The 24,392-nt window shown below is 36.7% G+C and overlaps 1 protein-coding gene across 1 annotated transcript in view; it reads right to left on the reverse strand.

Moving 5' to 3' along the window:
• The window catches only part of TNNI3K (TNNI3 interacting kinase), a 302,666-nt gene that overhangs the window by 58,297 nt on the left and 219,977 nt on the right, over positions 1-24,392 (reverse strand). The window contains exon 18 of the mRNA XM_012661060.1: positions 18,493-18,602. Coding sequence (XP_012516514.1) covers positions 18,493-18,602 — 110 coding nt within the window. The remainder of the gene's footprint in view (positions 1-18,492; positions 18,603-24,392) is intronic.

The raw sequence follows: 24,392 nt of genomic DNA on the forward strand, positions 1-24,392 counted from the left end.
AGATATTAGACAGGAGGCCAAGATGGCCCAGGCTATAATGAGAACCCCACTGACAGATCCTCGGGTTGTCTGGAGAGAATATAGATCCTTACCAAGTTGCCAACTTTTAGCCTGGAGCTAAAAAGCACAAACCAGCGCTCCTTCTCACGCCTCCCGCCCCAACCCACACCTTCATGTTTGGGAGAAAAGATGATTGACTTCACAGCATAAATATATATTGCTGGTGGAAAACTGGTTAGGAAGCCCAGAAACAGGCTCAGCTTTTAGGTGAATCTGTACTGGAGCTGCAGGGCTAGAGCAGGTCAGTACACAGCCTCCAAGGGAGGAAGCCCAAAGAGCTGCCTTCAAAATAACATCAATGAAGATAATCCCAAACATTGAATTAACTTTGACATCTAAACGAACAGATGGGTTTATGTTTCTCAAACAAACATGTCACAGTAACAAAGAATATAAAAATCCATCATTCTTATAAATAGCCAGCTTCCCCTTAAATTTAGAAGTCAGAGAATCATTTTCATTTTGTTTATTGCTCTTACCCAGGTGATAAGATTGCTCAGAGGGTATTGATTCTGTCTGCTCTCCTCCGTACTCCCCTCCCACTCATGCGTATCCTGCTCTAGTCTGTGCTTTTCTTCCCCACAGCAGCCCCTGTGACCACCAGGGTTTTAATCATCACTGATGGATACCTCTCCTCTCTCAAGAGCACAAATCTGTCTCTCTTGTTTAATCTTGCCCTGCTCTCCCTGAGCAGAAATGGTATCAAGGATGTTCAGGAAGACGCCCTGCATGGCCTTACAAAGTTGCGGACCCTGTCACTGGAGCACAACCAAATATCCAGTTCTTCGCTCACCGATCACACCTTCAGCAAGCTTCGCAGCCTGCAGGTGCTGGTGCTTAGCAAGAACGCTCTCCGCACCCTGCGAGGGTCCTGGTTCCGAAACACCAGGGGCCTCACCCGGCTCCAGCTGGATGGGAATCAGATCACTAATCTCACAGACAGTTCTTTTGGAGGCACGAATCTCCACAATCTCAGGCATCTGGATCTATCTAGCAATTTTATTTCCTACATTGGGAAAGATGCCTTTTGGCCCCTGCCTCAACTACAGGAAGTGGACCTTTCCCGAAATAGGTTGGCCCACATGCCAGACGTTTTTACTCCACTGAAGCAGTTAATCCTTCTAAGCTTAGATAAGAACCAGTGGAGCTGTACTTGTGATCTCCACCCTCTCGCTCGGTTTTTAAGAAACTACATTAAGTCTTCTGCTCACACGCTCAGGAATGCCAAGGACCTGAATTGCCAGCCATCCACCACAGCTGTGGCAGCTGCAAAGAGTATGCTGAGGCTGTCTGAGACCAACTGCGATTCCAGAGCTCCCAATCTCACTCTGGTTCTAAAGGACAGGAGTCCCCTCCTCCCAGGGCAGGATGTGGCCCTGCTGACTGTCCTTGGCTTTGCAGGTATGCCATGGGGAAGTGTGTCCCTCTCTTCTCCCTTCTCTTGTCCATATTCTTGAAGTATGCTAAATGATGCCTTTCTCAGGCAGTTGGGGAAATTTGCCAGAGCTAAGGAAGGGAAAGATTGCCAGTAGATGTGGGAGGATATTAGACTCGGCACAGGTTGCAAGAATTTCTTGTTGCAGAGAAGCTGTCTAACATGGAGGAAGGATCCCTGGACCAAAATTCAAGAGCTCTAGTCCCGATATAACTAGCATTGTGATCTTAAGTTAACTTGTTATGTAGACTTCAGTTTTCTTGTGTGTAATGCAGAAATGATATCTGTATTTCATCGATCATCCATTTATCAAAAAGTAGTGGTGCATTTACTATGACACTAGGAGACAGGTATTAAAAAACTGATGGGACATAGACCCTTTTGTCAAGGCACTCACATTTGTGTGGCTCTCTATGGTATATGGTAAGAGTCAGTGGGCTTTCACAGATACACAAGGAGATGCCACTATAACAATTACACATCTTAATCTTCAGTGTTTGTATAGCACAGTAGCTAAGCGTGTGAGCTCTGCAGTTCAATTGCCTAGCTTTGAATCTTGACTCTGCTTTTACTAGCTGTGTGACTTTGGGCAAGTTATCTTGATTTTCTGTGCCTTGATTTTCCTCCTGTTTGGGAGTTTTGAATTCTTCTATGATTTCTGTTTATCCAACTCTTTCATGAATTTGGCCCCCCCTACCAACTTTGGGGAGGATAATATGCACTGGATGAATGACATAAAATGATGTTTGGTGTCATTAGTTCAAGACCAAAGACACATGAGATTTCTTGAGTAATTTACCTTGATGTGTGTGTTTCTCCCTATGCTCTCAGCGTCTGGTGGAATCCTCTGCACCTGTGGGTAACCATGGTGATGAGAAGTGCATGTGTGTGTGTGTGTGTGTGTAGTGCTCTAAAGCTGGAATGCCAGAGGCCGATAAATGGCATCTAGGACTGAACTGATGTATTTTGAACATGTGCTATAAATCATTATTCCATAGCAGATTTCCAGTGAATTAATTGAACATTGTATTTTTACCTCCTAACAGTTACAATTTTAATCAGGATAGATGAAGACCAGCATCAGGTCTAGACAATGGAACTACCACCAGTAATCAAACTCACTTGGAAGGAAATTCAAATCTTCTCAAAGATAAATTGTTTTAAAAACCATGTAACTGTATCAGTGATTATGTGTGCCAAGACATAATTTACCATAAAGGACAAAAGTGATAGGGCAGCAGAGAATTTTTACTTAAATGTGCTTTTTAGAATACTAGTTCTGTAGATAATAGATATACCAATAAAAACACACACAGATGCACACACAAACAATACGTGGTAGGTTCAAATAGGTTTGGGTAATGCTACTTTAAACAAGGTAAAACAGGCTTATTTACTGCAGCACGTCCTGTAACCTTTCATTTTCTAATGAGCGTTATGAATCTCTAAGAGGAAGATATAATGTGGAGCATTCCTTGAACTTAAACAACCATGAACCTTTTTTTCACAGAAGATTTCATTGAATTCATGTTCTATAGGACATCATTTTGGAAATATCACTATAGGGTAATGTTTAGTATTTTTTAGGTTATTTTTTACATCTATATTCAGAAATATATATCAGAAATATATTTTGCTAAGTTAACAGCTCTTAGTGTAGCAATATATACAAATTCTAGAAGATTCCAAAGTTTTTGTCAAATGATAGGAAGCTTAATATACATGAATAAATTATGCTAAATTATAAATATGTTTATATACATATTTGTTTTTAGTGTATGAAATTAATTATCATATTAATGTATTTTCATGGAGTAATTGTTCAATATAGTATTTTGAGAAAATGTTCTTCTTTAAAAAGGCTTATTTTTATATTAATTGGTTCTATTAAAATGCCACTTCTGAAGCAAAAGTGTGGTGAGTTATTTGTACCTCAAGATTGTGGGGAAATGACTTAGAACTATAATTTTGCCTATGATTCCATTGTCTTCTTCAGCTATTGCTAAGTAATCAAAATTCAAAGGAATATAAATAACCATATTCGGTGAATTTAAAACTAATACATGGTTATTTGGCAGCAAACACTGATATCCTGACACTTATTCTGTGACCTGGTGGATAAAAAGTTTTCATGAAGCTGTTTCATGTTTCTAATGCTTCAATAAGAAGTTGTCATTAATTTTGCCATTTTTTCTTTGCCAGCTCAGAAAGATTGTTAGAACACTTTTTAAAAATAGAAACAATGCCCATGGCAATAAAAATTCAAACATCTTCTTAATAGCGTGTTCATCCTGCCTACAAGCTTCATTTGCTGCCTTTGCTCTCTGCACTAACGGAAGGTGACCGTACCTGACTGGTTGCGGGATACAGAAACATCCCTAGCATCAACAGCTGGAGAGTGAGTGGGTCCTTGCCATTTAGACACAATTAGAGAAGAAATTTTATCCTATCATCAGATTATGTTTACTCTCATTTCAATGGCTGATACAGGTCTTTAAGAAAACTTCCTTTCCTTTATTACTTGGTTTATATAACTGCTCAGACATGTAAAATATTCCCTTAATGATTTGATTTTTGGATTTTTTTTCCCTAACAGTGAAGTCTTCCAGGACCCAGTAGGGCAATACAAAATGTAAACAGCAGTAGCAGCAGCAATCATAATCATAATCACAAAGCACAATGACCATTCATTGAACTTTACTGTATCAAAACACTGTATTAAATACATCACATATGCTATCTCACTTAATCCCTGGGTAGTATTAATTATCCTCATTTGAGAAAGGAAGAATAATAAGGCTCAGAGAGATTAGAAAAAGTAAAAAGTCAGAATATAGTTTTGAATCCTGAGTTTTCTTACTCCATATAAGAGATAATAAGTGTTTATTAAATTTTATCATTTTCATATTTTTTAAACATTTTGAAACCAAAATCCTTGTTTGGAATAACCTAAACTCTAGAATATGGCAGTAAAAGGATTATAATCTAACTTTTGCTATAAATTTAAAAAATGTTGTGCCTTTAATAGAGATCGAATTATTTCAATATGTTGTAGCACTTTCTAAGAGTGCATTATTGTCAAATAAATTTAAATGGATTATAAGATCTCAAGATCTGGAAATTATACAATGGTTGGAGGATTTTATCAGAAACTGCTATTCTCTGCTTAATCTTTAACAGAAAAAAATGAAACAATCATGTCTAACATCCTACTTTTTCATTCAAGTTTTAAAAAATCATGTTTTCATCAATATTATCTTCAGTGGAGAGAACCAGGGATACAGCAGCCCAGGAGCCCAGAATGCAGAAGTCGCTTCATTCCCTGTCCTCATTTTCAGAGGAGGAAACCATCCTAGGGCAGACTTGGGCTTAGGACACAGATCTCCTTACTCAGTCTGTACTGACACCATGTCTTCTTAATCACCATTTTGGATATTTGTAAGATCAGACCATCCAGTGCTTTCCATTAACAGAATTTATAAGCACAATACTTTTTGTTTATTTAAAAATATTTAATAAACATTTCTGGAGTACCTCCTTTGTGCCAGAGTTGTGGGCCTGGAGGTAGAATGTTGAACAAGACTGGCCAGGCACAGTGGCACAAGCCTATAGTCCTAGCTACAGCTACTCGGGAGGCTGAGGCAGGTGGATCACTTGAGCTCAAGAGTCGGAGATCAGCCTGGGCAGTATAGCAGACCCCCATCTCTTAAAAACACGCTAAACAAGCTTGAAAAGCTCTGTTGCCTCACAGTGCTTAGTTCTAGTAGGGGAGGACAGTCAGCGAACAAGCAAGTGAATAAATGAACATAACAATATACTGTTATAAGTTCTAAGAAACAAAGAAAAGCCTTGTGATAAGTAGTTGGGGTATGACTCAGAGACTTAGGCTTGAACATGTAGGTGGTTGAAGATGTCATTTGTTAAGATGGGAAAAAGTGATATAGAAAAAGGTTAGAGTCTGCACCTGGGTTTGAGAGATACTGTACCTTACAATTTTATTTGGAGGACAAACTATACTTACATACAACATGAAATGACAGTATCAGGAGGTCTGAGATTAGATGTATTAATACTTCCTTTGATCATGGGAGTTCATAAAAGAGAGCAATCTTTGCAAGTGGGAAAAACAGCTACAACATCAAGAATTACAGAGGTATGGTGCTGCTGGCTGGCTGCTTTTGCTGCCGCCACGCACCCCCCCCCCCCCGCAAAAAAAGAAATTTAGAGGAAATGCTTTAGATTTTAAAGAATAAATAAAATTCAAATAAGCAGAGACAGGAGAAGGTATTACAAGCATCACTAAGGGCACACACAAAGGCAAAGAAGTGCATTTTAAAACTAATGAATTGCAGAGTTTGAAACATAGTGTTGAATGTGAGGAAGAATGAAAAATAAGGCTACGAAGGGAGGTAATGTCCAGACTACATCAAATCTTGAATGCCAAGGAGCTTGACCTTTTTGGTAATGGGAAGCCAATGAGCTAGAGGGGTGATGAGTCTTTAGGGATGATTAAAAATATGCCAATATAGGATTGATTTTTGTTTTGGGAAGGGAGGGTTGGGGATACGAGAATTTTAGAGTATATACTAAATGTAGTCTATTTTTATTGACTATGAAATTAAGAAATAGGAATTTGAGAATTAAACTGGTTTTCCACAGGCAGAAAAATAATTTTCTGCAGGAACTATTTTATCTTGAATGAATTTCAGTTCATGAAAAAGCCCTTTTTAACTACCAAAGAGATTCCAGATGGTGTTGTTTCTTTTAATTTTAATATGTATAAAGAAAGATCCAAATTGGAAAGCAGAACAATGTCAATGAAATAGCCTCTGTCTGGACTGGTATTTTTCCAAATGCTGATAGACATTCCACCCATTCTGATACCCTTTAAGCCATTAACCTTTCTTTATATTTGTGGCTTTCACATTTGGTGATTTATATGTTTCTTCCTATGATGTTATCTTTTAATGGTCTCTCTATTTGTCACAGGAGCTGTTGGTCTCACTTGCCTAGGTTTAGTTGTATTTAACTGGAAACTCCAACAAGGCAAAGCAAATGAACACACATCAGAAAACCTTTGTTGCAGAACCTTCGATGAACCCCTGTGTGCTCATGAGGCAAGAAATTACCACGCTAAGGGATACTGTAACTGCCACTTAACTCAGGAAAACGAGATAAAGGTCATGTCCATTGTGGGGTCCAGAAAGGAAATGCCACTTCTACAGGAAAACAGCCATCAAGCAACATTGGCCTCTGAGTCCACAGCCCTTGACGGATCATTTAGAAACCTGAAAGGGAAGGAGCGTGGGGCAGACAGCACTTTTTTTTGCCTGGATGGCAGATTGCTACAGTCAGGATGTTCAGAGCCTCCCGGGAATACAGCAGCTTTTAACGAAGCAGGCTTACTTACAAGGTATTGTCCAAAGACAGTTGAGAAGCTAAGGAATCTTGAGCCTGGCGAAGTCCAAATCCTGCCACAGCATGTGATAAGAACAATAGGTGAGGTTGTCTTCTTTTAGGAAATCCTGCTCTGTTTAATTCCCTCTGAAGGAGGAAACCTCCTTTAATTTCCTCAACAGGAAATGCTATAAAAATCACTGTAGCACCAGTCTGTTCTTCTTCTAAAGACATAAAGATGCTGGGCCTGTCTTTGTGTGCGTGTGCGTGTGCGTGCGTGTGCGTGTGTGTGTGTGTGTGTGTGTGGTATTTGGGGTGAGGTGGAGATGGAGTATCCCCACCCTCAGGAGCTTCGAGTGCATCTCCTGTCTGCTAAAAGTCAATTTTGAGACCTAACACCTAGCAAGCCTTTTTTTTTGTTTTTTCTTCTTTTAAAGCCTCTTAAATAGCAATAGTGCTGTTAAGATTTATGGGACAGTGAGTATCAGCTTTTATTCCAACATCCTTCGAGCTCTAATGCCAATTCTGCAGTAAGCAACCTTCCCAGAGCATGACATGTTAGAATAATGGGCCTTCTAATGCTAGTGATTCATTTCAGGAATGATGTCAAGAAACATACTTTGCTTGCTGAGCTGTCAGGGATGATAACTTCCCAGTTCAGGGAAAGTCAGGACTTAATTCATTGTCCCATGTTGGGAGCCAAGTGAATCTGGCCGTGACATCTACCCACTGTACATGGGCGATGTCAATATTTAGGTGGAGGCAATGAATTAAATGTCTTCCTTTTTCTTCCTGAATAGTGAGACGATGCTTTCAGGCTCGGCAGTGAAAACTTTGACAGCTGCTCTGTAAAGAAGTTCCTGTCATTTATTTGAATTGGTTTACAACAAGCAGAGCTTTCTCTAAGAATATGAATGACAGAGGTGCTGTACCAAGAAATTCTTACCATGGGGATCTGGCCCTAAGTATCGATTTGGGGACAAGTGGATAAGAGTGAAACTGGATGTTATTTCATGTATGGCGTAAGAAACAGTGAGTTTATTCTATTGCATCCTCCGCACTCCCATCCTTACTAGTTTCTAGGGGCTGATGATTTGATTCAAGAGAGGGATGGCTACAGAAAGAAACATCTGCCAAAGAAATCATATCAGATTGGCTATATTTTATAAAGAAATAAGTATTTAGCCTTTCAATAGAATCATACCTTAGGCAGATGTTTTATTTTAGCTTTTAGCTTTGTCCAGCGCGTTAACTTCTTTGTGGTAAACTCCTACACTAAAGGAAATGTGGCCTCTTAACCATTTCACACTGAAAACATTGGCTCGTCAGATCAATATGATTACTTTTAAACTACCATATGATCCAGAAATTCCACTACTGGATATATATCCAAAAGAAAGCAAATCAATATATGAAAGAGATATCTGCACTCCCATGCTAATTCACAATGCCAAAACATGGAATCAACCTAAGTGCCATCAACAGATGAATGGATTGAATGGATAAAGAAAATGTGGTATATATGCACAATGGAATATTATTCAGACATAAAAAAGCATGAAACTCTGCCATTTGCAGCAACATGGATGGAACCGGAGGCCATTATGTTAAGTTAAATAAGCCAAGCACAGAAAGACAAATATTGCATATTCTCACTCATATGTGGGAGCTAAAAAGTTGGATCTCATGAAGATAGAGAGTAGATTGGTGGTTACCAGAGGCTGGGAAGGGAGGGGGAGATGAAAAGGAAAATAGGAATACAAATATACCATTAACCACTAAACTGTACACTTAAAATGGTAAGGATGGTAAATTATATATGTATATTTTACCTCAATAAAAATTACAAAAACAGTAAAAATGAAAAAAACACCTGCAATTCTGCTACATTCCAGGCATTATACTGGAGCTGGAGAAGGCAGGTATTTAAGTAGAAAATATCCAAGGTTGCACCTGCCCCAGAATAGATGTCAGTAAGGAGACAATGCCACTTTCATTATGCCTTCTAACTTGGAAACAGAATCATAGATTTTTGGGTCGAGGGGACTTTAAAGATGATCTAGTCCAATAGTTCTTAATATTTATCTTTGAGTCACAGAACTCTCTGAAAATCTGATAAAGGATACAAATTCTTTCCATAGAATAATTTGTATACTCCCATAAAGTTCGCATCTAGTCCAACTTTCTAATACACAGAGAGTGAGTATAATAGCTTCTCCAAAGTCACCCAGAAAATTGATGGCAGATCTTAGATTAGAATTAGATGTTAGTCTGGGGCTTAGTTCACCTCTTCCTTTTTTTCACTGAATAGAAATACATCTTTCTTCTTCTGGATAAAACAGTTTCACAAAACAATAGAAAGCATACTGGTAGGAGGTAATTTTAAATTTAATATATATTGTAGTTAAGAGAATAGGGTTTAATGTTAAACAGACCTGGGTTCAAGTCCTGGCCACATCATTTAGCTGATATGTGAGTGGTGGAAAACATTCAACCCCTCTAAACTTGTTCCTTCATCTGTGAAAGTTATAAGACAATAGGACTTTCCCAATGGATCATGTCTCTTGTGAATATTAAAAGAGATAGTGAATGTACAATATTTAACACAATGCTGAGTTCTTAGCATGTACCCAATCAATGGTTTTACTGTTATTTTTATCATTAATATTATTTAATGTGTATTATTAATATTATATTAACCTGTATTATTTAAAAGTCTCAGGCAAAGATTGCTGTAACACAAACCAGGCTATATTCCAAACTATTCATTTAACAAATATGTGATGAATATTATATTAAGTTATGGGAAATAAACAGATATGGTCTCTGCTTTCATTTAGCCAATAACATCACAAGTATTTCTCTTTTGTTGTTTATGTTATTCTCTGTTTGAAATCTGAACATTACTCAATATCGCACCTATGTTCTTCCCAATATTAGAGGTCAAAATGGAAAATGAATGTGGAAAAAAATTACTATGGCCATTTGAAAAGAATTTAGATATTATTCATATTTAAAGCTAATCTAACGAATAACTAAGCTAAAGATGTACAACTATGACTAACATTTAATATTTCTTTTCCTTTTTTTTTTTTTTTTTGAGACAGAGTCTTGCGCTATTGCCTGGGCTAGAGTGCTGTGGCGTCAGCCTAGCTCACAGCAACTTCAAACTCCTGGGCTCAAGTCAAGCGATCCTCCTGCCTCAGCCTCCCGAGTAGCTGGGACTACAGGCATGCGCCACCATGCCCAGCTAATTTTTTCTAGATATTTTTAGCTAGAATCCAGCTAATTTCTCTGTATTTTTAGTAGAGACGGGGTCTCACTCTTGCTCAGGGTGGTCTTGAACTCCTGACCTTGAGTGATCTTCCCTCCTCAGCCTCCCAGAGTGCTAGGATTACAGGCATGAGCCACTGTGCCCAGCCAACATTTAATATTTCTAATACCACAGCTTTTAAGTCAGCATTACAACTGATTGAAATGTGGCCATAGAGAGTGCCATTGCAAACATAGCAAAGTGCCAAATGCCCTTTGTATGTTTGGTTAAAAATTAGAAAACATTCAAGTATTGCCATAATCAAAAGAGTCACTTTTACTCTTTTCATGAGGTTTCTAAGCATCTGTTTGGTTGGGGTAATAAAACTCTGCCCAGTGCTAAATTCTTGCATTTATTGTTCAGCAGATATCAGCAGTGACACATTTAGAAGAAGATATGCAACATCCGCTTCAGCCTTGGCAAGAGAAAGTCTTGAAAATCATTTAACAAATGAATCATGGCAGCCTCCAATAGAAAAAGAAGACAATGGCTTACAGTCTCACAGGCAGAGACATTTTATTACAAGCTCATCATCCAAGCCTTGTGAGCCTGAGGAACACTATATACAAAATATCTTACAAAAACATAGATCTAAATATGATGATCCTTGTGGACTGCTAAAACAGAGCAGACCTAGGTATTTACAGCCATGTAATTCTCTTATCTGTAAATATGTGCCATGTGATCAATTTCAAGATTATGTGACAGAAAAAAAGCTAAATTGTAGAGAACAATCGAAACCCAAGAAAGAACAAATCCAAATTAACAGTGCAATAGAAAAATTCCTTATGAGCAGGGAGAACATAGATTTATCAGGATTATCAACAAAAATCAATAAAACATATTCCCCAAAGAGGGTTAGCTTCCATGATCCTGATTTAGTTGAAAAAAATAGGTTGGTGATGTTACCCCAAACATCAACCCATTGGAAACAGCAGAAAAATCTAAGTAACCAACTGACTAAATTAGATCTCAAAAAATGTAGCAATACTGGGGAAAGAAACAAAGGAGAAAAATGGTTTACTGATTTACAGATTCTGAAAAAGAAGAGAACCAATCAATCTGATCTCAAACAGAAAATTAAAGGACAAAATTTAAGGATAAAATTAAATTTACATCCATTTAGAAAAGTAAGAGTCCATCCAGAAAAATCCTTGCCAGAACTCTCAAAGGAATGCAAACAAGTAGTGTTACCTCCCAAGAAATTATCCAAAATGTCTGAGAAAAAAGCCAAAATAAACCTTGTGTCTTCTGCAGATTTTTCCCAACAGCCAGAGAGTAACCATGTTAGACTCACTTCAAAGAGGCTGCCTCTCAAACATGCCCCAAAGCATGCCCCGTATTACAAAGGAAACACTAAAAGTGCCCCCGTGCTTCGTGCTAGCAACTTGTCTATAGTCAACCAGAACTCTGTAGAAGGCAACTGTCACCCAGCTGGTCACATTCCTGATGGAAACCCATCAACATTGCCTCAGTCTGCATTCACCTGTGCTGAGCAGAGGCACTCACCCTCTCGGTTTTTAACCGAGCAAACGGAAGGTGCAACTCAGCTAGAATGGGAAGTTCCTAGTTATTTACCAACTACTTGGGAAAAGACAGAAAATGATGTTTTACCATCCCAACATTCCAGGGGGGCTACTGACGAAGGGGCAACAGAGCCCACTGAGCATATGGGACAGAACCTACCAAAGACCAGTGAGCTAAATCAGTTTTCTTTATCCCTGAGGAATCAAACACAACTTTTAGGTGTTTACAAGACTGACACCTTGAACAAGGAATATACTTTAGATCAAAACCAAGCTTTACAACACAAAGTACAAAACTCAAGTCATGAACAACTTGGAAATGAAGAAAAAACATTAATGACAAACCCCCCAATGTTACATCAGATTGTGGAAAATTGTATTATGGATAAGGAAGGAAATGATGTAGGAAAAAAACTTCCTGAAATTGAAACTTATGATTCCTCTCTCATTTCCCAGACACAATCCAAAAACAACCTATCACGTGTGAAGACAAATTCGATTCCATACCAAAATAGAATAGAGCCTCCCAAGGATATCAGTATTTCTCCTCTTAGTAGTCAACCCGTTTGGCATCCAACCAAAAGTAGTGAAAAAGGAATTGACAGCACAAATGCATTGCCCAGAGATGATGGCACCGAAACACTAGAGATAAAAATAGTAGCGAAAGAAGAGAAAAATATGCTTTATGCAAGCAAGACGGATTCTAGTATGTTAATTCAGACCACACAAATGACTTTAAAAGGCGTTACGAAAGAAAAGCAGCAAACTTGGGAAAATGGAAAAAGTGAAAAACACATATTATACGGTTCAAGCTCTGCCGAGGAGAACATTGCAGCTAAAGATTTGAGTATCGCAAGTTCCCATGAAACCAAAAATGAAATACTTCGTAGTGAAATAGATCTTCAAATTAACAGCAATACGCATAATTTGAGAGAAGTTCAAAATATTCAACCAGGTAAAGATAACAATGCACATAAAGAAGGGGCAATCACAGTGGAGACACATGATGGGCTCTCCCTCTTACCACAGTTAAAAGATAGTTTTGAGGCACAAAATGAGGTGCCTCTAATTCCTAGCAGAATAAATGAAGCTGAAAACTCTGCTCCAAAACCTGTACTGTATCCATCGTCTGCTGAATATGCTAATACATCACGTTTAGAAGCAGAACAAAGTGAACAAAATAATTCAAATAATAATCATTTTTCACTCTAGCTTTCTTCAGAAGGACACACAAACACCCCCTAGCCTTTGCATGCATTTCGAATGCATCATTTTGGAGGACAAATCCTCAGGAACTCTTTGTTATCAATAAAGTAAAAGCACACAGTTTAATATAATACACAGAGATGGAGCCACGAGATGTATTTGACACAATTAACTGAATATGCTTTTCTAAGGAATGAAAAAAATGAATAAGAAAACTTTTGCCTAGTCCTGGAAAAGCAACCAACATTTAAAAGAAACAAACAACAAAAAACCCTCAAACAAATCAAAGATTAAATAAGAAAAAAGTATCTGAACAGATTTACATTTGATGTTTATTTTATGGAAATTATTATACACATCTCAATTAGTGGTATTACAATATTGCTTTCTACACAGATGATTATATATTCATATTTGTGCCTGATCTGTGTTCCTAATTATGGTATGAAAATGAAAATACAGCTTTGTTTGTTAACTGTAGTCTAGCTGATGTGTATATTGGTATATTTCATCTATTTTCAATTGTTCTGTTGACAATTATCCTAGATCTTAAGTAGAAGTCTTTAAAACCTGTTATTTCTCTAAGAGAAAAAAAAATAAGGATTTCCGGGGATGGGAGGCTATTTCTGTAAATTCTGAAAAATCCTATAAATCCACTAGGTGGAGATCTCAGCTTCAATCATTTTCGAAGAACAAACAGGGCTTCAAGATCAACACAATGGATCCTGAACAAAAGGAATTTTAACAAGCTTTATTGCCAATTGTCATTAATTTAAGATTTTGAAAACTGAATAACCCATTAGCATGTAGCTTTCAAGGTTTGATCTCTTGAGTTTAGCATGCCACTATTGTTTGGTGTGAGTACACCTCCTTGTGCACAGGAATTAAATGTGCTTGTAAATATTAGATTTAAAAGCAATATCAGAATAAACATCTCTCAGTCAAAGCCACACTTACGTGAAAAATATACAAACAATTCTATTACTGATACCCCTGTAAAATGTTTAAAGCATATCTTCACAATATAGGATGTTATAATATTTCCCATTTTCTAGTGGGGGAAAAAAAGCTTAAAAAGGAAACAAACTTCCTTTTCTCCTGTCTCTATATTTGTATAGGTCTCTGTATCTTTATGGCTACATTTAGCATATTAATAATATTATTATTTAAAAACAAGCTTTATAAAACCTAAAAGTTTATTAGGCCCCACCTATTTAGTTTCCCTTCCTATTCAGAATTGCTAAATGATAGAACTTTCTTATTCTGAAAGTCCCTGACTTTATTACCCCTTTTCTTCCTCTTTTCTCATTAAGATTCAACACTTTCTTGCTTTTAACTCTAACTACTCTTCCCTCTATTTTTGTTCAGCCTCTCTGCCTGAGCTTAACTCCTATGCCGTCTGTCTACATTCCCTGATCTCACTTCATTTTGTTAAGCACCTTTGAGGTGAGAAGGGCATATATACCAACCTCTTGCATGATAACTTTATTCTAATTGAAAGCTCTCTTAGCTTTGTAGATCAGATTACTTTTTTCTTGGTAGCTATCTTTCCTTTTCCTATTCCTATTTTTTAAAAGCGCTGTCACCTTACTGTAGGGCCCTTAGCTCGGTTCTCTTCCCTCTCACTGACAACAATATCCCTGGTATCTAAGGGCCTAATGAGTTCTTGGTCACTAGCTGACTCTCAGAAGGCAGCGATGGCAGTTCTCCTGGACTCTTCTCTCCTCTCTTTCTGAAATCCAGTCTTTCACCTGTTTATGACGTATCCTTTGAAATAGCTCTCAGGTTTACCCTTGTCCCTAAATCCCCATTGTAACCATTGTAGACTGTGTGTTGTAATCAACTGGATGACTGTTAACAGCAGCCCAGCTAACTGCTCTGACTTTAGTGTCTTTTGCTTCAGTTTCAACCCTCTAGTTCTCTACCTTTACTGGGCACAAATCACCTGGGGTGCTTGTAAAAATGCATAGTCTCAGGTTCCATCCCAGAGATTTTAATTCAGTAGACTTAGGGTAGGGCCCCCAAATCTTCATTTTAATAAACATTTCAGGGAATCTGGAACCCAAAGTTTGCAGCCCACACATTAAGAAACAATGCCTAGCGATTCCAACGAACACTAGAGGATAATTTAGCGCTTGATTCACTGCAGGAACTACAAACAATTTTTTGAGTAAGTGGATAAATTCTTCATACCAAACTCAGATGAAATTTCCAAAAAAAAAAAAAATACTTTTGTTGTATCTTTTCACTGCTTTAGAGGTAAACATAACATATAACTGCCTATAATTTCATGTCCAAATTCCCTATTCCAGTTTTTGAGGCTTTCCAAAATTTGATACCATCTAAATATCAGTACCTTTTTTCACCTCTCACTATTTTACAACATTTTCAGTAGGCTGGTGTTCTCACTGTCCTCTATGTTCTATCTTTATGAGTCTTGACTAAGAAGACATGCACTGGAGAAAATACGGTGCCTCAAATTCAAGGAGTGAGGTAAAGAGAGACATGAAAGAAAAAAATAGTAGTGACATTGATAACCTAGAAAGTAATGAACAGGATAACACGATGTTAGTGTCTTAGATCTAAAGATGAACGTGTTTCAAATGATGCCTGGTATAAGAAATTTAACCCCTTAGTGGCTACGGTGTTCTACTGACTAATAATTCTCTCTCTTGGGTCTGTTCTTCCAGTGAATTTGCACATGTTCTCTTCACTAGGACTATTTTTCTCTCTCACCAACCCTTCATTAGCAAACTCTTATTTATGCTTATGATCTCAGCTGAAGTGTCACCACGTCTGGTGACGTGGCCCGTTTCTAGGGGCCGAGGAATGAACACAGAGACAAAGAGACACAGACACACACAAAGATGGTATAAGACTGCAGCAAACTTCTTGCTGTAGTTTCTTTATTTATAACACAGCCTGTTTGGCAACTATCCTACCGCAATTTCTTTGTTCCCACACTGTCCCGACTCAACACGTCCCTGTTCCTTGTTGTTTCGTCTCCGGCGAGCAGATGTTTGCATCTAAACTCTCTAGCCCCTCCTGTTTGCAGGGTTAGGGCGTCCTGGCTTTGCGTGCAAGGCCACAGGCATGTTCTTGAGAAAAACAACAAGGAACCGTTCCCAGACGAAGTGTCCTCTACATCTGGGAACTACACTAACTCTTTGTCCTCTGACTTCCGACTTAGTGTTCCTTCAGTATGTGTTCTCATAAAATCTTGTCTTTCTTAATCTTGGCTTGTAACTATAAACGTGTTTAATTAATTAATCTCCATATGACTACTAGGCCTTAAACTCCACTGAAAGCACATTTCCATTGAATCCCCACACCTACCCGTGGACAGTACATAGTAGAGACTCAATGAATAATTGTTGAAGAGAAGAATGAAAAATAGCCCATTGTTCTTTTTCCTCACTACTCAGCCTACTGACATGGTGAAGACCTTACTGGGCAATGTGATGATGACTCGATCATGTCACGTGCAGACGCAGGTAGATACCACAGCCAAGCCAGGGCCCAACTGACTGACAAGCTCAGATGTTGCCAGCCAGCTGAAGATTTTTCTTTCCTAATGTGCTTTTTCTTCATCTTTATTCCTGAAACTTTTCACTAGAGCAAAGACTCCATGCTGATAAACTTTACTGCTTAGCAGTACAACTTTTCCACTAAGCAATAGACTTTTGGCCTCTTAGTATGTTTTTCCTCCTTAATAGTACCTTCCTTTGACCCTATTCAGTTTCTGTTTTTCATTTCCCAACTTTTTGTTTGAGGCATTTGCCCATTCTACCCAAAAAAGTGCTTTTAGAATCTGCCAATGACTTGTTTTTATCTCCAAAATAAAACTTTCCCATGTCCCTTATCTATAATCATGAAGAATCAGTTAATAAATGTGAAAGGGATTCCCTCGATTGTTATTTTATGTTAAACTTCAACATAGCTCACATCCCACAGAGAGGAGGCACTTCTGGATTAGGCGCTTGACACACTTACTCTCAGAAAATATACTTGAGGCTCATATTGAAAGATGAGAAAAGGCTTTCCCAAACTATTTGAAGTCACACAATATTAGAGAAGAAACTTTCTGGACATAAAATCCACATGTGGAAATTGGAGGTACTGATAAGCAACAGTGGTATTCATTCATTTACTCAACAAATAATTTTGAGCATCTTCTAGGTACTGTTCTAGGTGCTGGGGTTATAGCAGCAAACAAAACAAAACAAATAAAAATTTTCTGTTCTTCTGGAGCTAATATTTTGATAGTGAAAGTATATTTTAAAGAAATAAACATATAATACGTAAGATTGAATCGTCAGGAGAAAATGTTATCTTCTGAGTTACTCAATCTATATCCCATATGAATCTTCATTTTTCTTCATAAGAGTTTCTGTGTACACAAGTAGGGTTGGGTAATTACTGGATCTGGGTTTTGCCTTTAGAAACAGAATGGAAAACTTGTTTTCTCCTTCCAAACATCTGGACTGGGGTTTATTCTAATTTCTCCTTTGGTGAGACATTTATTGAAATAATAACAGCCTCACTTTATCTATTCTTTTGTTGAAGAGAGATTAAGTGCCTAGGAAGGATCAGAAACAAGGTTGTATAAGAAAAGGACAATAATAACTAGGACGATTTGGACTAGACAAATAAGAACCATTAGGCCTTTAGGTATGAGACTCTCCAGTGTGAAGAATGCAAACTAATATCCTCCACTCAGAGCAGAAGAATAAATGGACTGATGATAAAACACAAGAACTTTAACATACAACAAAATACACTGGCAAAGGGATTTTTAGATCCTGGACCAACCTGTTATCGGGAGAGAAGTTGTGGGATCTCCCCTGTCAATCTCTGAGAACAAAACAGACATCAACCTCCCTACAAACTTAAGAATTCTTTCTTACAGGCGGATGGTATGGGATTTTATTCTGTGATTATGTGATATTTTCCCTCTACTCTCTTAGATCCATGATCATATTTAAAAATTTCTTTTTCTTTGTTTACATATCCTACTTTACTCATTCCTTCTGTAACATTGATCCCTCCATTTGAGCCCATGCTGTTAACCGCATTATCACTCAGTCATTCAGAGAGTTAGAAAAGGGGTAGGACCCAGGTCTTCTGCCTCCTGCTTGAGCTAGAACCACTAAAGACCACTTGTCCTAAAGTCTTTGCCTGAAGGCCTGCCTCGTGGTTAAAAGCCAACACAAATCCATCTTTTGCCAAGTTTCCTTCTTCAGAAAATGACTAAGTGTGGCTCAAGCGTAGTTAATAAAATTGCAGCTGAGATGAGACTGTGAGTCATCTGTCATACCCTGGTCTCTCTTTTACTAATCAGTTGAGAGAAACATTTCAAAATCAGAGAGCAACAGCAAAGAAATATGAGATAGTCAGACTTCTTGAGGCAATTAGAGACTAAAGAGCAGAAGGCAAATCAGTCTTCCCGCCTTGACAGTCTTAAAATACACACTGAAAGTAGACTTTGGAGTTACACTATTTGTGACAGATTTTGACCATAACACATTTTCTAAGAGGAAATAAAAATTACTCACTTCAGGACATGCATTCCACCCTCGCATCAGCAGAGAGGATATGGGCTTGGGAATAGAATAGCCAATGGGAGGTCTGATGTGGTGGTAAGCCATGTCTGCTGCTGCAGCCGCTGCAAAGCAAACGGTCATGTCAGGTTTGAAATTCACATGTTTATTTCAAGAAACATTTGAACAAAAAAGTCATCAAAAATTAATCTATGCAACATCAACAGAGAGTCAGGGACTTCTAGGCTGTTTTTTTCCCCAATGCTTTAAGCAAAATAGTGGATAATTTGATACTACAAGTTTATCTTTTTAATTGTTCATTCGTTTGGTTGTTGATTCAAGAAAATAATGAGCAGAGGAAATTTATAAAGGGGCAAAGGAACATACAAAGGAGCATACATAGAGTAAATAGTTTAGTCTGTCCAAAGTATAAAGTATGTACATGATGTTCACAAAGGTGAAAGCCCAGTTGGACCAGACTGTATAATGTCATAAATCCCAGGCCAAAGAGCTTATATTATGCATAGCAAGACAAGGGATACAGCTGAACCTTGCACTTCTGAAAGCACCTGTATCACTTGGGCTAGATAGATATTTTTTAAGCTTAAATCCTATTACTGGTTATAAGGATGTTGGGATTTTAATTTTTAATACTTACAAAGTTATTTGTTAAACTCAGACACTCTCAATCCATTATTTTAGCTAATATTACTCATTGATAGAATCCCCTAGTGTTGCCTGCCTGCACGGATTTCTGAATATTGCTCATCTCAAACTCCACATCATCTGTGTTGGGATTCTTGGGACTTCATTGTACATTCCTGATTGCTAAATATTTTTCTGTTCTGCAACCAGTGACCCTATAACCCCTCAGAAGCCAAGCTTGTAGCTATTTCAATTGAATACGTTTTGTTATCAGGCATCATGGTAGATACCTACATAAATTCTTTCAATCCTTGTAACAACCACACAAGGTAGGTAATTGTGTGTGTGTATGTGTAAGTAGTTTTTAATTTATAAACATGTTATATATAACTAGTAGTTGGTACAGTCTTTTGTTCCAAAGTCTGTGCTCTCTTCAGCACACATTATGATGAAAATATTCTGTAAACAACACATGGTGCTCTGTTTATTTCTCAGAAAAATTGCTCTGTACCAGTGGGAGGATAAAGTTCCAGGTCATTGCTGCTTCCTATCTTCTAGATTGTTGTGTTGTAAGCATCTGTCTATATCTTAATGACTTTTGAGATATAACCCACAATCACCACCTCTCCTTTACTAAAATTGACTCCCATTAAACTCTGTTTATATATCTACTTCCAGTAGATCTGGTGAAATTATATGCAATGTAATTTAATTAACATTTTGCTTTATGAATTATTCTGAATGACTACTTAATTTTGCCAATTGCAGAATTACCACATTCTTTGTAAAACTTTAGAAAATTAAAAGAATTAGAAAGAATAATATGTTATAATTTAGGGAAAACCATTGTTAAAATATTTTGCATATTTCTTATACAGTCTTTATATCATTGAGCTTATGTCAATATATAATTATGTAATTCTTCTTTTCTTAAATTAAAGCATTAATTTAAGCAAGCAATTAAGCATTTTCCCATGTTATTAAAACTCTGTTAACATATTTTTAAGGACTCTGCATTTAGCATGATTTACTTAATCATTTCCCAATTTTAGGTTGTTTCAAATTTGGGTGTAAACACTTCAAAGAATATCTTTTTGAACACAGGTTCCCTATTTCATAGATTATTAATTTATGATATTTTGAGGGGTGAAAATAATATGTCAAAGGGCATAACTACTTTAAAGACTTTGGTACATACTGATAAACAGTTTTCCTAACAGTTGTACTAATTTATATTCTCAATAGCAAGCGTGTAAGAGGGTTATTCTATCTGCATCAGAATTAGGTTTTCTTATTTCATAAAAGATTTTACTAACTTGAGAGGTAAATATATCCACTCATGTGTTGTTGTTTAGATTGTATTCTTAACTTATCGAATGTGTCACTATTTATCAAATATGTCTTTTGTATCGCAAAACAGCATTTTGGATTACTTTCATTGGTTACTCTTGGCTATTTTTAATTCTTTCTAGAATGAGGTAAATTAATAAACAAACTGATGCTTAGTGATAATTGATCTTCTAACTCTGCTCTACTTTATTATCTTATGATCATTTGGATATTGTTGAGCTGGTACAACTATAAGCTATATAAACCAGTATAGTGGACACATTTAAAGTAATTATACACATTCTAATGGGTGGAGGAGAGACTATTCATAAAATGAGTTAAATTCAGATGCAGGTGGTGATCATCCCCCCATGAAACTCCTTTAGATTCCAATATAAAGCATATAGAGTTACTTGTCTGCCTCTTGGCACTGTGTCTGGAAAATCAGTTTAAGATGAATGATATTTAATTTTTCATTATTCAAAGTAGATTCTGCAAAGCCTTGGCATCTCCTTCTCCCCTTTGCTTTATGCACTCTTGGCAGTGATACTACTCATTAGCACCTCCACCAGAAAGTGGGCAATGCAACATGAGGGGTTATGAAATTGAAATTTGTCACTTTGAGATTGTTTTGTCAGTCCTGCCTAAACAGCCATACTGCAGCAACAGCTGGGAAATTTTCTGGTATTACAGATTCAGGAAAGTGACTGTCAGTCCATTAATCAAATTTTTACCTTGATTACTACAAAAATATGTTAAAAGATTTATGTAAATGTTGATTTCTACTTTCACAAATGAAACTTTGCCATTAAAAAAGAATAAGGCTAAATTTTAAAATATTAATAACTATTTAATGAGCAACTATTATTCTTTCAACACTATTCTGTGATAATTATCCATCATCTAGTAAAACTTATAATCTAAATTTTTAGAACAGGACTAACAACTTTCTGCAGTGGTAAAAATGTTCTCTGTACTGTTCAACATGGTAGCATAAGGCTTTTGAGCACTTAAAATGTGACTAGTATGATTGAGAAGTTGAATTTTTAACTTGTTTAATTTAAATTAATATAAATTTAAGTGTAAATAGTTATGGTTAGTGGTTCACACATTGGATAGCACAATTCCAGAGCATAGCTCCCACTCTTATTATCCTGAATAACAAGACTTGAGTTAAACACAATTTCATGTGTCAGCCTCAAGGGTCTATGTAACTATGGTGTCAATTTGTGGATTCAAATTCTTCATTTTTTATCAATACTTTACCAAAAAAAGAAGATATGTGAATAGAGATTGTCAGGGTTATTTCTCAAAAGAATAGACTAGTGAGTTATGCAATAGATATTCAATACAACATGTAATAACCCTCATTCATTTATTCATATGTCAAATATATTGAATGTTTTATGTAAGTGATAATAGACAAAGAAAAAATTTGGTGTTATTTTTTCAATAAAATTTGGTAAATTAATGAATAATTATAAATAAATGAATGTTGAATTTTTCACTGCTTTTTATGGTTCAATTGTAAATTCTAAAATTTGATTTCTTTTGCCTAGAATGTTCTTCCCTACTCTCTTTTCCTTCATATCATCTATTGTTATTTAGGTCTTAACTTAGATTGACTCTCTCTGGGTGCCTTTCCTATGTACTCCCACAGCATGCTGTACTATCGTAGCATGTGTTATATTTAATTTCCTATTTACTTGCTTGCCTTTGCATATACATCATAAGCTCCTTGAGGTCAGGGATTGTGTCTTGTTACCATTGAATCTCCTGTGCCTAGCATCATAACTGGCAACTAACAGGTATTCAAAAAGTATGCACTGAATGAATCAATAAATGAAATGTTTCAAAATATTATTTAACTAGAACACAATACAAATTCTGGTATATAGGACTCAGTAAACATTTATTGAATGAATGAATGAATGAAGATGAGGGATTAATGCCAATGATTATTATATTTTCAGAACAAAGCACTATGCCTAGACATCAAGAAACATTGTTTAATTTAATATTAAGTTACAACATAATTAGGTGAATCATTGAGATCTAGTGGCAAATTTATTCGATAATATTATCTTTTGTTCAAAACATTTGGGGGACTTCAATAAACCAAAGCAGTACAACATATTAAGAAATTCCCTTCTTCAGGAAATCTGGAGGCCTAATTTTCAGTTTAGCTTTTCTCTAAACTCTCTGGAAGATGCTCATTAAGCCAATTCTCCTCTGTGAGTAATATTTTGCTAAATATAAGATGAAGCAAGGAGGACACAGTGTAATGGTGACAAGCATGGGCTTTGGGAACAGGGAGCTGTGCATTTAAGCCTTGGCTCCATCTTTTACTAGTATGTGACATTGAGCAAATGTCTTATCCCAATAGAACCTAAGTCACAGGTGGTTATTAGGATTAAAGGAGATAATAGAGAGCACTTGGCACACTGTTGGCTCTCAGCAAGTGTTATCTGTGTTGTTGCTTTTATTATTATCATCTACAGATCTTAGAGTCTTACTGATTCCTTTTAGTCTGAACCTAGAGAACTAAATATCAAAAACATCATGGTGTTTTCTGTTCTGTTTAGAACATCAGCAATTTTAGGTCATTTTGAGGTTCTCTTTGGTTATGAATAGTAATATTACATTGAGTTACTGCAAATTTTTAGGATACAGACGATCTCATCTGCCATAAGGCTCAGCCCATAATGGAATATGGCTATTATGCAGAGGATGACGATGCAGCTCTCCATGATGAACTTATTATTTATACCCTGCTTATGGATAAATTAATACTAGATTCTGAATTCCTAAAGTAAATTCTGTTTTCTGTTTTATAAAATTAAATCTAGGCATTCTCATTTTAAAAGATAAAAAAGAGAGCAATAAAGTACAATATTTTGTTAGTAAGTTTTGACTGAGATAAAAATTGCCAGAATGTTTTTTTTTTTTTCAGTTTTGATTGTGTGTATGTGTGTTCTGAAAAACACAATTGATTCTATTTCATTGTTTTTAATGGGCAGGGCTGTGGTGAGACAAAGCAAGTGTGTTCTACCATCCCAGCAAGAGCTAAGACACATTCTTTGTTAAACTGACACTTTTCAATGATGTATCACCAGAGTATATAACATCTGAGAGAGACCATTAGATTGTAATCTTGAGATTGCACTAAGAATGGCTTACTTTTTTAGACCACATCCCATTCTCATTACATACTGTCAGAAGAATAGATTAATTTGCTCCATTGTCTGTTCTCATTGCAATCTTTGTCAGTGTAATGAAGTATTGAAATGTTAATATCACGGAAATATCACCATCTATTGGACTGATTTGATCTTTCCAGTGATCTGTGTAATGACTGGTTGGCTTTACTCTTTTCAGTGATAAACTGATAAGGATTGGCACAACAAACATGGGATTTCGGAACTTCAGCTCACTCCTATTTTCCTACCACTCATCAAAGCACAGTCCACATCATCAGAGTGCTTATACCCTTTGAGGTCATTATATTCAGGATGCTTTAGGATCCCAATCAAATATGAAGAAGAACATAATTATCTAATATTTAAGGAGGATTAGCAGACTCAAATGTCTATCAATATGAGACCTGTGGAATAGCTTTGTTTCTAAAGGTACTTTGATTCATATTTTTAAAAAATATTTACCAGGCAAAAATGTCTATAAGCCATCTTTGGCTCCCGGACTTCCAGTTTGCAACTCTGAGTTAAAGTCTCAGTATAAAGTCTCACCAAAACCTGGCTAGAATAAATTGGCATATGTTCTCAATTTGCTGCTACATCGCAGACTTAGTTTGAGCCTGGCATTAAGGAATCCCAGGATACAGAGTTGAGTCTCCTTGTGAACCAGCTGGCATCACACAGGAAAATAAAAGAAAAACAGGAGGCTCTCTTTTTTGGCTCCAGACTATAATCTGAAAGTGAGTC

Source organism: Propithecus coquereli, unplaced genomic scaffold (assembly GCF_000956105.1).
Source record: "Propithecus coquereli isolate 6110/MARCELLA unplaced genomic scaffold, Pcoq_1.0 Scaffold7, whole genome shotgun sequence".
Classification (NCBI taxonomy): domain Eukaryota; kingdom Metazoa; phylum Chordata; class Mammalia; order Primates; family Indriidae; genus Propithecus; species Propithecus coquereli.